General features: G+C 37.2%; 1 protein-coding gene across 6 annotated transcripts in view; it reads right to left on the bottom strand.

The window, feature by feature from the left end:
• NF1 (neurofibromin 1) overlaps positions 1-12,354 on the bottom strand; it is a 259,164-nt gene that overhangs the window by 117,251 nt on the left and 129,559 nt on the right. For all 6 annotated transcript variants that reach the window (XM_057536868.1, XM_057536866.1, XM_057536867.1 and 3 more), the window contains exons 24-29: positions 11,879-11,962; positions 11,019-11,135; positions 9,631-9,812; positions 9,300-9,511; positions 6,002-6,163; positions 5,748-5,851 (exon numbers count right to left, since the gene is read on the bottom strand). In XM_057536868.1, coding sequence (XP_057392851.1) covers positions 5,748-5,851; positions 6,002-6,163; positions 9,300-9,511; positions 9,631-9,812; positions 11,019-11,135; positions 11,879-11,962 — 861 coding nt within the window. The remainder of the gene's footprint in view (positions 1-5,747; positions 5,852-6,001; positions 6,164-9,299; positions 9,512-9,630; positions 9,813-11,018; positions 11,136-11,878; positions 11,963-12,354) is intronic.

Genomic DNA, 12,354 nt, shown 5'->3' with positions numbered 1-12,354 from the left:
AAATGCAACGTTTGGACTTTGCTGGGAACCTGATTTAAACAAACCAACTATAAAAAAGGCAATTTTCAGAACTGTGTATAAAAATTCTGCTCCCCCTATATTTTCACAAATTTAGTATATGATTTTTATTCCTTTGTCCATCTAGTAGGTAGGAGAGTGCATCTCACATTTTTAACTTTTATTTCCATGACTTCAGTAAAGTTAGACATGCTTTCAATATTTTGTGGCCATTCAGGCCCTATTTTCAACTGCCCTTCATATCCAGTTTAATATCTCTAACTGCTAGGTGTCCCTCTTGCCAGTACCTAAAACTCAGTTTGTTCAAAATCAGCTGATTTTTTTCCTCCTGCTTGTATGTCTCATCCTGTGTTCCCCATGTTGTCAATGGCACCATTACTGCTTCAATCATGTCATTCAGGTGACCTCTGATGTCGTCTTTGCCCGCAGTATTCCATTATTCCCCACATTCAATTACTGTTGCTAATTCGTCTGTATGATTCTTTTTTTTTAAAGGTATTTATTTATTTATTTGGCCGTGTTGCACAGCATGCAGGATCTTAGTTCCCTGACCAGGGATTGAACCTGTGCCCCCTGCAGTAGAAGCACGGAGTCTTAACCACTGGACCGCCAGGGAAGCCCCTCTTCTGTATGATTCTAAAGTCTTGGTGCTGTGATTAAAGGCAGATATTCAGAAGGCAGACTCACTAGGTTTAAATTTCAGCTTTACCACTTATTGACCATTATGACCTTGGTCAAGATACTTAACTTCTCTGAGCCTCATTTTTTCCATCAATAAGACAGGAATAATTACAATGCCTCCTTTATGGGGTTTAAATTTTACCCAGTGGCTCTCAAACCCACAAACCTTTACTTGAGCTGCCCAATCGAACTCTCAAAACACATTCCCTATGAAAGTCACTACTTAACTACTTGTTATACGTCTTATCTCCCCTACTAAACTGTAAGATCCTTGAAGGATGTAGTCATCTTTGACCCCTTAAAAACTAGCATAGTACCTTACTAAAACAATTATTGAATAAATACTTGTTTTCAATCTCTTAACTAGTAATTTTCTTTCTATACTAATTTACATATTACATAAAAGCTGGGGACACTCCAGATTCCTTGCAGCTCACCATGTGGTACAGCATATGGATACAGTAAGAGTTTGGAAATTAATGTAGATGACAAGCAGGAAAGATTTCATGGACTAGGTGAGTTCTAAAGGAGGGAAAGAATCTGCATAGGCAAAAAGAAGTAAGGACATTTCAGAAAGAAGAAGGCAGGACAAGCACACAATTCAATCCGATAAACATTTATCACGCGTCTACTATTTGCCATCTTAATGCCAGGTGCTGAGGATTCAACAATAATTGGCCTTTGAACTTCTCAAAGAGGGGAGACAAGTACACACTAAGCAATGAGTACAATTATTCAAGGATATAAAACACAAAATAGCAAACCAGAGATAGACACGATTAATTCACATGGCAACTGGTTGCCGAGAAGTCAGAGGCAGAAGATGAACTTGGGATATATGGGGAACTAAAAAGAGACTGGTCTCAAAATGGGGGCTTTATGCAGGGAGATCACTTAAGAAGCTACAATAGTAACTCAAATCTGAGATATGGAGGGCATAGAAGCTTTGCCTATGAAAGAAAAGATTAACAATATATTTAACAGGGCTAGAAGAGATTCCTAGAAACCTTGACAGTTCTTGTCTACTTTGTGGGAACTTTTTCTTAATGAGTCAACACAGCAGCAGGTGTGCTGCCGGTCTGTTTCAGATGTCCCTCTAAAACATCTATCCCTCCTGCCTCCCACATGCCAATGATAACTTATTGGCTATTCCATTAATTCTGATCTATAATGAAGCTTTGTGTTCAATTAAGTGTTTGTGTGTACAAAAATTCTTCCCTTTGATTTTCAATCAGCTTTTGTTTTTTGTTTTTTTATCCTATTGTTTTTGTTTTTAATTTCATTGATTTCTAATTTTTATTTCTTTCCTTCTGCTTGCTTTAGGTTTATACTGAACTTTCTCTAATTTTCTAAGGTGAAAGTTTAGGCCCTTCATTTTAGATCGTTCTTCTTTTCTAATATATGCATTTAATGCTGTAAATACTACATTTCACTACATTCCACACATTCTGATAAGATGTACTTTCATTTCCATTTAGTTTTTCTTTTTCTTTGCATTTCAGTTTTGGAAATTTCTATTGGCATATCTTCAAGTTCACTAATTCTTTTCCCATTTGTGTCCAGTCTACTGATAAGCCCATCCAAAGGCATTTTTCCTTTCTGTTACAATGTTTTTGATTTCTAGCATTTCCTTTTGATTCTTTCTTAGAGTTTCTATCTCTGTTTAAATCACCCACCGGTTCTTGCATGTTGTCCACTTTTTTTCCATAGAGCCCTTAACATATTAATTATAGTTATTTTAATCCTTGTCTGATTAATTCCAAAATCTGTCACATCTGAGTCTAGTTCTGATGCTTGCTTTGTCTCTTGAGACTGTGATTTTTATTGCTTTTTAGCATGCTTTGTAGTTTTTTTGTTGAAAGACCTAAGACATAATGGGTAGCAGGAACAGAAACAAAGAAGTCTTTAGCGTAAGGTTATATGTTAATCTGGCTAGGACTTAGGTTGTGTTTAATGTTTTCTGTAGCTATAGGTGTCAATTTCTTCCAGTGTCCTTGTTTTTGTCTACCTAGTTGTCTGGGATTCCCTAGTTTTCCCTAGGAATTTCTTCTTAGAGTCTCTGTGTTGAAGGTCTCGGTTGTAACCCACTTTTAATACACTGGAGTCCTGTTGATGTAGTAGTGAGGTACTGGGGAGGGGAAGCAGTCTATAATCTTATGCTTATATCTCCATTGTTTTATTGGGCCAGAGTGGCTGGGCTGTGACCTTCAGAAGAATTTCTTAGCCTTTTTTCTCCCCTTATGTGAGTCAGGAAGGCTAGAGGAGGCTGAAGTTGGGTAACTGCCCATCCTCCAGGTCAGATAAGGCTCTGGTAGTTTCCCTTAAAGGCAGGCCTTTGTAAGGGAGAACAGAACACTATGCGCATATTACAAAATGGTTACTTTTCCCCTTCCCCTGCCCAGAGCACAAGGGGACTTTTCTTCCATCTTCACCATGAGAACCTGGTAGGGTTTCTAGAGGTCAGACTCACAGAAGTGTGGGGGTCCCCCTGACACAGGGCCCCCAGGAGCTTTCATTCTCAAGCTAATCCACACTCAGCCTCCAGCAAGTTGTCAATTACAGCCTAAGTGTTCCTACCAGTTACTGACTCCAGCAGCTGTTTCTCCCTGTGAGCTGGGATTCTCTGAATTTGGCTGTCACGCCAGTTTTTCCCCTTTTTTTGGGGGGGGGGGGTGCCCTTCAATTCTCTGATGAATCTAAGAAGAGTTGCTGATTTTCTGTTTTCAGCTTTTTCTTGTTGTGAACATAGCAGTGTCAACTTTCAAGCCCTCTACATGTCAGAAAAGATGTCAACTTGATTTTAAGTAACCTGAATATAGGAAGTTTGTCATCTAGTTTCCTTCTCTGTACCAAAGTACTTAGTACAGTAGATTTCTTTCAGGCAGTAGTTCACTCTCTAAGTAATTTTTACCCTTTAGAAAGTGAAATTGCTAAATGGTAACAAAATACAAGATGACATTAAAAGAATGTTGCTTTTAAGTTTTAAACTACAACTTTTTAACCATTTTAACAATAACTGGTTAATTTAGGTGCCAGAGAACCATTTTAACAATAACTGGTTAATTTAGGTGCCAGAGTTCTTATTAGATATTACAGTTGATACTTCAGCGAAGGCAGAGCCAAAAATATCAACTGATACAAAGTTGCCAAATAAAATTATTTAGGAAGAGAAACCATCAAGAAGCTCTGAACTTGAAAATAAAAAATAAAATAATGTTAAGGTCCTAACTGAAAGACAAGAGATGTGGCTTAGAAAAAGCAAGCATAAGTGTTCAAAATTTCATTCAACAAATATTTATGAAATGCCAACTATAAGCCAGATACCATGGGGACAGGTAGAAAGCTTCATGCAGATGGTGGTTTTTAAAATGCACCTTATATTACCCCTTGGCCTCGTTCCCTTCTCCTAAGTCAATCCTCATTATAGGAGGAAGAGCGAGATAGATTAAAAAAAAAACAGAGTCAAGCATGCTCAGTTCAGTGCCATCCTCTCCATTCTAGATATGTCTGCCTGCAGAAAAGACATAATCTGGTCTTCTCTCCCCTTGTGATAAAAAGCTTGCCAGCCCCTGTGATGGAAGCCTGTAGTTTACCCAGTTGTGCAAGGGATGGGGAAGATGATTCCAATTCAAGGTGATGTATTAGCAAACCTATACTATATGCCCACAGGATCTAAAGCCCCACTCTTTAATCATTTTTATCAGAAATAAAGGAGATAGCTGATTCCTGCGTGCTTCGCTCCCATCCCTCCCTCCCTCTGACCTTTTGGTTTTGAACTTGGTGGGGGGAAAATGGGTATTACTTGTTAGGCAACTCTAATCCCAATGAACCCCATGTTGTCAAGCCACTTTAGAAATGTACAACATGTGCATATTTCACTGGAGTTAAAGTACAGAGATCACATGAAAGAATGACAAGTAGTGATGTGGATTACAGTCAGATGAGTTTTTTTCTTGCAGTCAATGGGGAACAACTGATGGTTTCTAAGAAAAAAAGTGACAAAAAATTTTAGGTTTCAGAATAATTCCTGCAGTAAATGATCTACAAATAAAAAGATAATGCTAGGACAATAATTAGAAAGTTACTACAAAAGTCAACGGATTGGGACTTCCCAGGTGGCACGGTGATTAAGAATCTGCCTGCCAATGCAGGGGACACGGGTTCAAGCCCTGGTCCTGGAAGATCCCGCATGCCGCGGAGCAACTAAGCCCACGTGCCGCAACCACTGAAGCCTGCGCGCCTAGAGCCCATGTGCCGCAACGAAGAGTAGCCCCCGCTCGCCACAGCTAGAGAAAGCCCGCACGCAGCAGCAAAGACCCAATGCAGCCAAATATTAATTAATTAATTAATTGAAAAGTCAATGGGATCGATATGGCATTGGCTAAATAAATTATGATATTGCCAAACCACAAAATATTATGCAGCAGTTAAAAAGAATCAGATTCGTTATCTTTCTATACTGACAAAGAATGATCTAAGACACAGGGTTATGTTAAAAAAAAAAAAAGTTGCAAAAACATGTATATATTGATAATATCTTACCATTTATATTAAGTGCCCACATTATAATATAGTTTCTACCACTAGAAATATGTATATGCAAATGGATTGAAAAAAGGACAGAAGAACAGCCTAACTAGTAACAGTGCTATGTCTCTAGAGGTGACAGTCAAAGACACCTTTAATGTTATTTGTAATTTTCTTTAAGAAAAATGTATTTGAGGGACTTCCCTCGTTGTGCAGTGGTTGGGACTCCGTGCTCCCAGTGCCGGGGGCCCGGGTTTGATCCCTGGTCAGGGAACTAGATCCCACATGCATGCCACAACTAAGGAGTCCGCAAGCCCCAACTAGGGAGCCTGCCTGCTGCAACTAAGACCCAGCGCAACCAAATAAATAAATATTAAAAAAAAAAAAGAAAAATGTATTTGTGTGTAACTTTTATAATTAAAGACTAATCTTAAGAATCAAGGGGAGAAATTATGAGGGCCTTGCCTCATGTAGTGGAAATGAAAAAATGGAGAGCTGTTGCAGATGAGAGGATGACACACCTGGTAGGATCTACTTCAAAGCTAACATGCTGCCAATCAGAGGATGTGATCACAACCCGTAATAAAGGATCCAGGAGTTTCTGTAGGTAGGTAGCACCATATACCTAAAGAAATACACAAGTAGGAATTTATTATGCCTGCTCCAAATATCTTGCATTAAAGAAGACATTCTGCTCTGTACAGTCTGTACATAATCACTGTTTGGCATACCTCTGGCACCAAAAAAAAAAAAAAAAAGATAAATGGATACAAACCTTGAAACAGAAGGTCATTATTTTACTGGCCAAGCTGTTGCCTCGGAAAAGAGTCTGCATGGAGTCTGCCAATTCTACTTCCTTAGAAAACATGTTCCAGAGCAGTTGGTAGAGTAAATGCCGAGAGTCAAATAGAGTCACTAGAACTCGAGCTAGTTCATCCTGGGAACAAAATAAAATTGTGTCAGTGTAAACAGTTCCATTTTTCCTTAAGCAGGAAACTGAAAGGCAAATCCAAAGCTGACAACCACCTGCTGAACTGAGGTATATGGTGACTGATTAAGTTTTCCCCTGGGATTTATCTGTGTATATCTGTCTATGACAGATGACTATTTCTATACACCTACAGTAGCTGCTAACTGTAAGGATTAAATGATAAAAGGTAAGAGAGGCCAAGGCTTTACCAGAAGACAAAAAACATCCAGGATTCAGTTCAAATTCTATGACAAAATAAAAGAAAACAGAAATAGAAGATGATGGCAAAGAATTTGATATGCACAGATCATTTTCTTAGAAAATCAATGAGGGCGAATAAGACTTCGGTGACCACAGAGCTCTACTCTCTTCTCATATGGTCAGGGAAACTCAGTGAACACTGAACACGGGCTAGGCAAGAAACAACAAAAATGGAAAAACTACAGGATTTTCAGCAAGTCAGGAAAAAGACCTAGGCTGTGCATTCAGAACCAAAAGATAAGCCAGATTTACATACAAAGTGGGGATGGGTGGCTAATTTGCATCTAGTTCCTAAATGATAAGCCTCATAATTCCCCACAGTAAAGTATCTTTTGGTACACTCAAGAAAAATGAATGTGATAGTAAATCACTGTTTAACCATGCATGTTGGGAAGAGATTTAGAGAGAACAGGGGTAACCATAATAAGATGGCCCAAACTTCAATCAGTGACAACAAAGCCAGGATCATGGCCTGTAGCTCCTCTAATTCTTGTCTGGTCCCAGGATTATTATAATCTGTTATTCGAGTAAAGGAAAAAATTTAACAATCCTAACCACAGATAACTGAAGCCAAATATGACCCAATACTCTGCTATACTTCCTACAGTTACACAATACATAATTGACTAGATATAAAAATTCTATCCTCCACTTTAAAGCCAAGTATAATTAAGAGAGATAATTCAGTTACAAAATAAAACTATTTTTAGACTGCTGTGCTAGTTTTTTCCACTCTAATCCCTCCCCTGCAAAATTCTGAAAACTTTAAGCACCAGAATTTATTTATTTATTTTTTATAGTATTTTAATTTATTTAAGAATAACAATAAAAATAACATCATAAATCCATAATATGTTAGCATAAACAATATTTTTTGGAAAAATAATTATATTTTCCAAAACAACAACAAAAATCTGTGAAGAGTAGTGTTGTTTTGTATTTTTGCATTTTTTAAAAGTGTCTGGCTTTATAAATGATAGTTGAATTTTCATATAAGCACCAGAATTTAAATTTACAAAATAGACTTAAAATTTTTAAAGTTATCTTGTATTTTGTTTAGATACAGTTCGAATAGATCTGGCCTAATATAAAAGTCCTTCTCTAAAAAAAAGGTCAGTTAGTATAAAACACATAAGAAATGATTTACTGAAAGAAAACAAAATGATTAAAGCCTCTTGGACTTAACTAATTCTATTTTATTGAAAAAATTACTGATAATTTTTAGCGCTAATTATAGGTAGGTGCTAAAAGGTAACTCAGAATATCCATTTTCAAAATATATGAAGATTCGTGAACTAATGTTAGGCTTCAAGAGGATTTCAACAATTTCCTTTTTCTAACTCCCTAGCTACAAGCAGTATTCCATCTTCATTCATTAAACAATACTTACTGAGTCATTGTTATATGCCAGGCTGTACTTCAAGACCTGGAACTACAGCAGTAAACAACATAGACACAGTCTGCTCTCATGTAGCTCACATTGTGGTGGAATGAGATCAAGCAATCAAATAAACAAGATAATTTCACATAGTAAATAACTGCTGCAAAGAAAATATAACAAGGAATGGAATAAAATGACTGGGGGTGTGGTTTTGATTGGATGGCCAGAAAAGACCTCACTAGGAAAGTGATATCTGACTTGAAACGTGAATAACAAGAGACCAGGGAATAAGTATTCTAGGCAGCAGCAGCAGCAAGGGTGCTCAGGGGTAGAAATAAGCCTAACATGTTTGATGGCCAGTGTGGTTTCAGTCTGGTGAACAAGAAGGAAAATGGCATAAGATGATGTCAGAGATGAGGCAGGGCCCAGGCTGGGTAGAGCCTTGTAGACCAGGGTAAAGAGTTTGAGTTTCACTGTAAGTATGAAGAATAAGATCCTACAGCTTTTAAGCAGAAACACATCTACAGGCAACAACAGATTAGATATAATTAGATATAATTATAGATATAATTATAAATTAGATATAATTTACTAAAATGAAATGAAATGAAATCATTTTCTGTACAGTATAAACTAAACAGCTTTTTAACATGGAAAGGGACAACCTTTCTCAAATGTTTAGCATATGTTACCAAAAACGATATGGTTCTAGGAAATTTTTTATTAAGAGATGCCAAATAGCCATATTATGTCTTCTGTATTTAAAACAAGCAATGTCACAATTTCAAATGCAAATAAGAGTGGTTAAATTTTTTAAAAATTGTATAACGCATTACAGAAAAAAAGAGTTGTGAAATAGAGATATATCAATAGTAAACAGGCATAAGCCTTGAATTCTAGTTCTAGCATTACTAAACAACTAAATATGAGATTTAACCCTAATTATCTCATTTAATATATGAAGACACCAGACCAGATCAGGGGTTTTAATTTTCTTTTGATGAGTGTTCAAATGGAATTTTTCAGTGGGTCAGGTAAGGAGTTTGAGTTTTACTTTAAATATGTGAAATAAGATCCTCATATTTAAGAAATCTAGTGAGGGCTAGAAGAGCCAACCACTTTCCACAGCTGCAAATCACTCAAATAATATCTGAAGTTTCTTCCAGCTCTAAAAGTTTTAGCAATTAATTCAATTCATTGATACACACTACTATATAGAAAATAGATAAACAAGGACCTACTGTATAGCACAGGGAACTATATCCAGTATCTTTTAATAACCTATAATGGAAAAGAATCTGAAAAAGAATATATATATATATGACTCAATCACTTTGCTGTACACCTGAAACACTGTCAATCAACTATACTTCAATTTAAAAACATTCATTGAATGAATGAATTTTGAAGCATCTGCTATGTGCCAGGCACTGCTCTTCTGCTCTTACTCAATGAACTTACCCACTGAGAACAAGGGACCACATTGGCCAGAGCCATAGCTATTGGGAGCTCTCCTTGATCACCCATCATTGTGACCAACTCCACCAGTCTCTCAAAACGATCTGCCAACACCGTTTCTGCAAGTGTGTCAAATTCTGTGCCTTGTTGAAGGATTTTTGTCAGAACTTCCATAAATGTAGCTCTTGTCTGGAGATCTTTGTGATAACCTAAACCTGATATGGACAGACAGATGCAAATTTACTAACATGGTCTTTCTGAAGTAATTCCACTTGTCTTACATGCCAGTTCTCTAGGTTTTAAATTTCTAAATGAAGCTTTCATTTTATCTCACCTATGGAGTGCATGAGGCCACTGTCCACGTTAGCATTGAGTAAGTTTGACATTGCCAGGACTGTACAGTGCCTCAGTGATGCCAGCCTCCGAGACATGCCACGTTTCCTGCCACCTGTTTGTGCATTTTCATCTTCAACTTCACTACAGTCATTCAAAAGGTTCATAAACAATGTGAAATACCTGAGAAATAAAAAGACTGACCCTTACCCAGTGAAGGCCGCATCAACCAGACAGCTAATCAGACATTCTGAAACCATCACATCTGCATCACATGAGTGGCTCTGGGTATCTGCTTCTCTCCAGTCTTGGGGTAATCAGCCAGCATGGCTCATTATGAAGTGTTTTGTGTTGAATATGATTTTATCCTGACAAAGCTCAGTACATATTTCATAATATAAACACCAAATAGATGCAGTGTTTCCTGGTAAATGCATCACTTTTAATGTTTAGAATATAAAAATTAGTGGTCCAAACAGTTTAGACAATGACGTTTTAAATGACTTAAGGAGGTGATCTGGGTTTTACTGTCAATAAAAATTCACCAGTCGGACTTCCCTGGTGGCGCTGTGGTTAAGAATCCGCCTGCCAATGCAGGGGACACAGGTTCGAGCCCTGGTCCGGGAAGATCCCACATACCGCAGAGCAACTAAGCCTGTGCGCCACAACTACTGAGCCTGCACTCTAGAGCCTGCGAGCCACAACTACTGAGCCCACGTGCCACAACTACTGAAGCCCACATGCCTACAGCCCATGCTCCACAACAAGAGAAGCCACCACAACGAGAAGCCCGCACACTGCAATGAAGAGTAGTCCCCACTCGCCACAACTAGAAAAAGCCCACGCCCAGCAATGAAGACCCAATGCAGCCAAAAATAAATAAATAAATAAATTTTTAAAAATTCACCAATCAAATTATTTTCTTTAAAAACCACAAAACACTGGATTACTGGACTGAATGTCAATATTATGACATAGTATGAGTGTGTTTCGTGTTTGGTAATTGCAATCATTGTTGCTTTTGTTGTGGTCATCCATTTACAATGCTTGGTGTCAGTTTATTTATCTCTTGTAAAAATAAAATACAGTGTGTGTGTGTGTGGGAATAAAAATACAGAGTGTTCAGTAGAAAAGAAAAAACAAACAAACCACAAAACACATGTGCATCCCATGAGTGGCTCTGGTATAGGACTTCCTATACCAGCCCTATCATGGATAATACTGCTTCAAGCACATGTTATATTTTGTGAGACAGCGGCCGATGGCCATAAAAACAAAGCAATTGAAGTCCATTTTCTAAATATAATCAATTGCTACTTTGGTTACACTTTGTTTTGTTGTGTGTGGGGCTTTGCTTTTTCCTTTGTATTTTTGGTGACTGAAATTTACTTAAGAAATAACTGTGATTTGGCTTCCATCAATTCCACACCATCTCCTTCCTCAGGCTGCAGCGGAAGACCAGCCAGGAGTGAAACTACTGCTTCCATGCTTGCCTGGTCCAAATCTCTGAAGAAAAAAAAAGTTTAAAGACCACAAATCTTTCAGGTTCTTCCACTCCACCTTCCCCTCAAATAAACTTCTTCCTAACAGACACAAACTTTAATAACTACCTATTTCATTAAACAAATTACTACGAAAACCTAAATAATCTGAGTTAATATGCAGAGCCCAGAATGCCAAGACATTTCAAGTTGGGGAGAGGGCGATAATAACTTTCTACAAAGTAATCTTGGCAAAATGACTACCTTAAATTAAAAGCACATACTATGGAACCAAGGCTGGCCAAAGAAATATATGTGAATGGTTTTTGTGTAATTCATAATGTTTAAATACTTCTGACACATTGCAGTAAGTGTTTATCATTAGAGCAAACTTAAGCAATTACATTTTAGAAAGACTCAAAACGACTAAGTTCCTCAAATAATATCTTTATCCAATCAAAAAATAAAAACAATCTAAGGTTTTATATACCTTATTTTCCAACTGTAGACCATCCTCCCTAAACAGACAACACAAACTTTCCAAACATAACACTCTCTCACATTTGTTTTTACTGAAAGTCTTTTAGTTAAAAAGAAAAAGAAATAATAAAGATTAGTATCTTTATATAATTCAAATGCAAAAGCTTGATACCCCAAAAAACAATTTCAAAACACATAAAATATATGTATACAAACTATAATGAAGTAGTACTAACACCTAGAGTAAACCTGCTAATACTTAGTTAAAGGTCTTTTTTTGTTTTTTACCTTGTAAGACATTTTACATCATCATCTGCCGCTTGGTTTGATGTTCCCATAACCCAATCTGTCAGGTATTCTACCATCTTATTCCTATAGAATGGCAGAGAAAAAGAAAAGAGGACACAGCTTTTTTAAAGTCACACATACACTTTTAGTCATATAAGAATTTTTAATAGTTCAAGTAATTTTCCAAATCACCCAAGCAACATGACAATTTCATAAAAGAGATACTGCTATTACAAATTTAACAGTGAGAAGGGCACAAACATAAGCTACCTGGGTACTGATCCACCACATCAGCCCTTAGCTATGGTATCCATTTGGATACAAAATCAAATCCTTGGCTCAAGTGTAGTATAATTTTAGAAAAAGGGAGCACTGTCATGGGCACAAAGGTTTGGGAAATTTGAAAAGATATGAAGAGAAAAACACACACACACACACACACATAAAATGCTCCTTTTTCACCTTCCCCACTTCCC

The sequence above is a fragment of the Balaenoptera acutorostrata genome, chromosome 20 (genome assembly GCF_949987535.1).
Source record: "Balaenoptera acutorostrata chromosome 20, mBalAcu1.1, whole genome shotgun sequence".
Classification (NCBI taxonomy): Eukaryota; Metazoa; Chordata; class Mammalia; order Artiodactyla; family Balaenopteridae; genus Balaenoptera; species Balaenoptera acutorostrata.
This window is presented reverse-complemented; position numbering and strand designations above follow the sequence as displayed.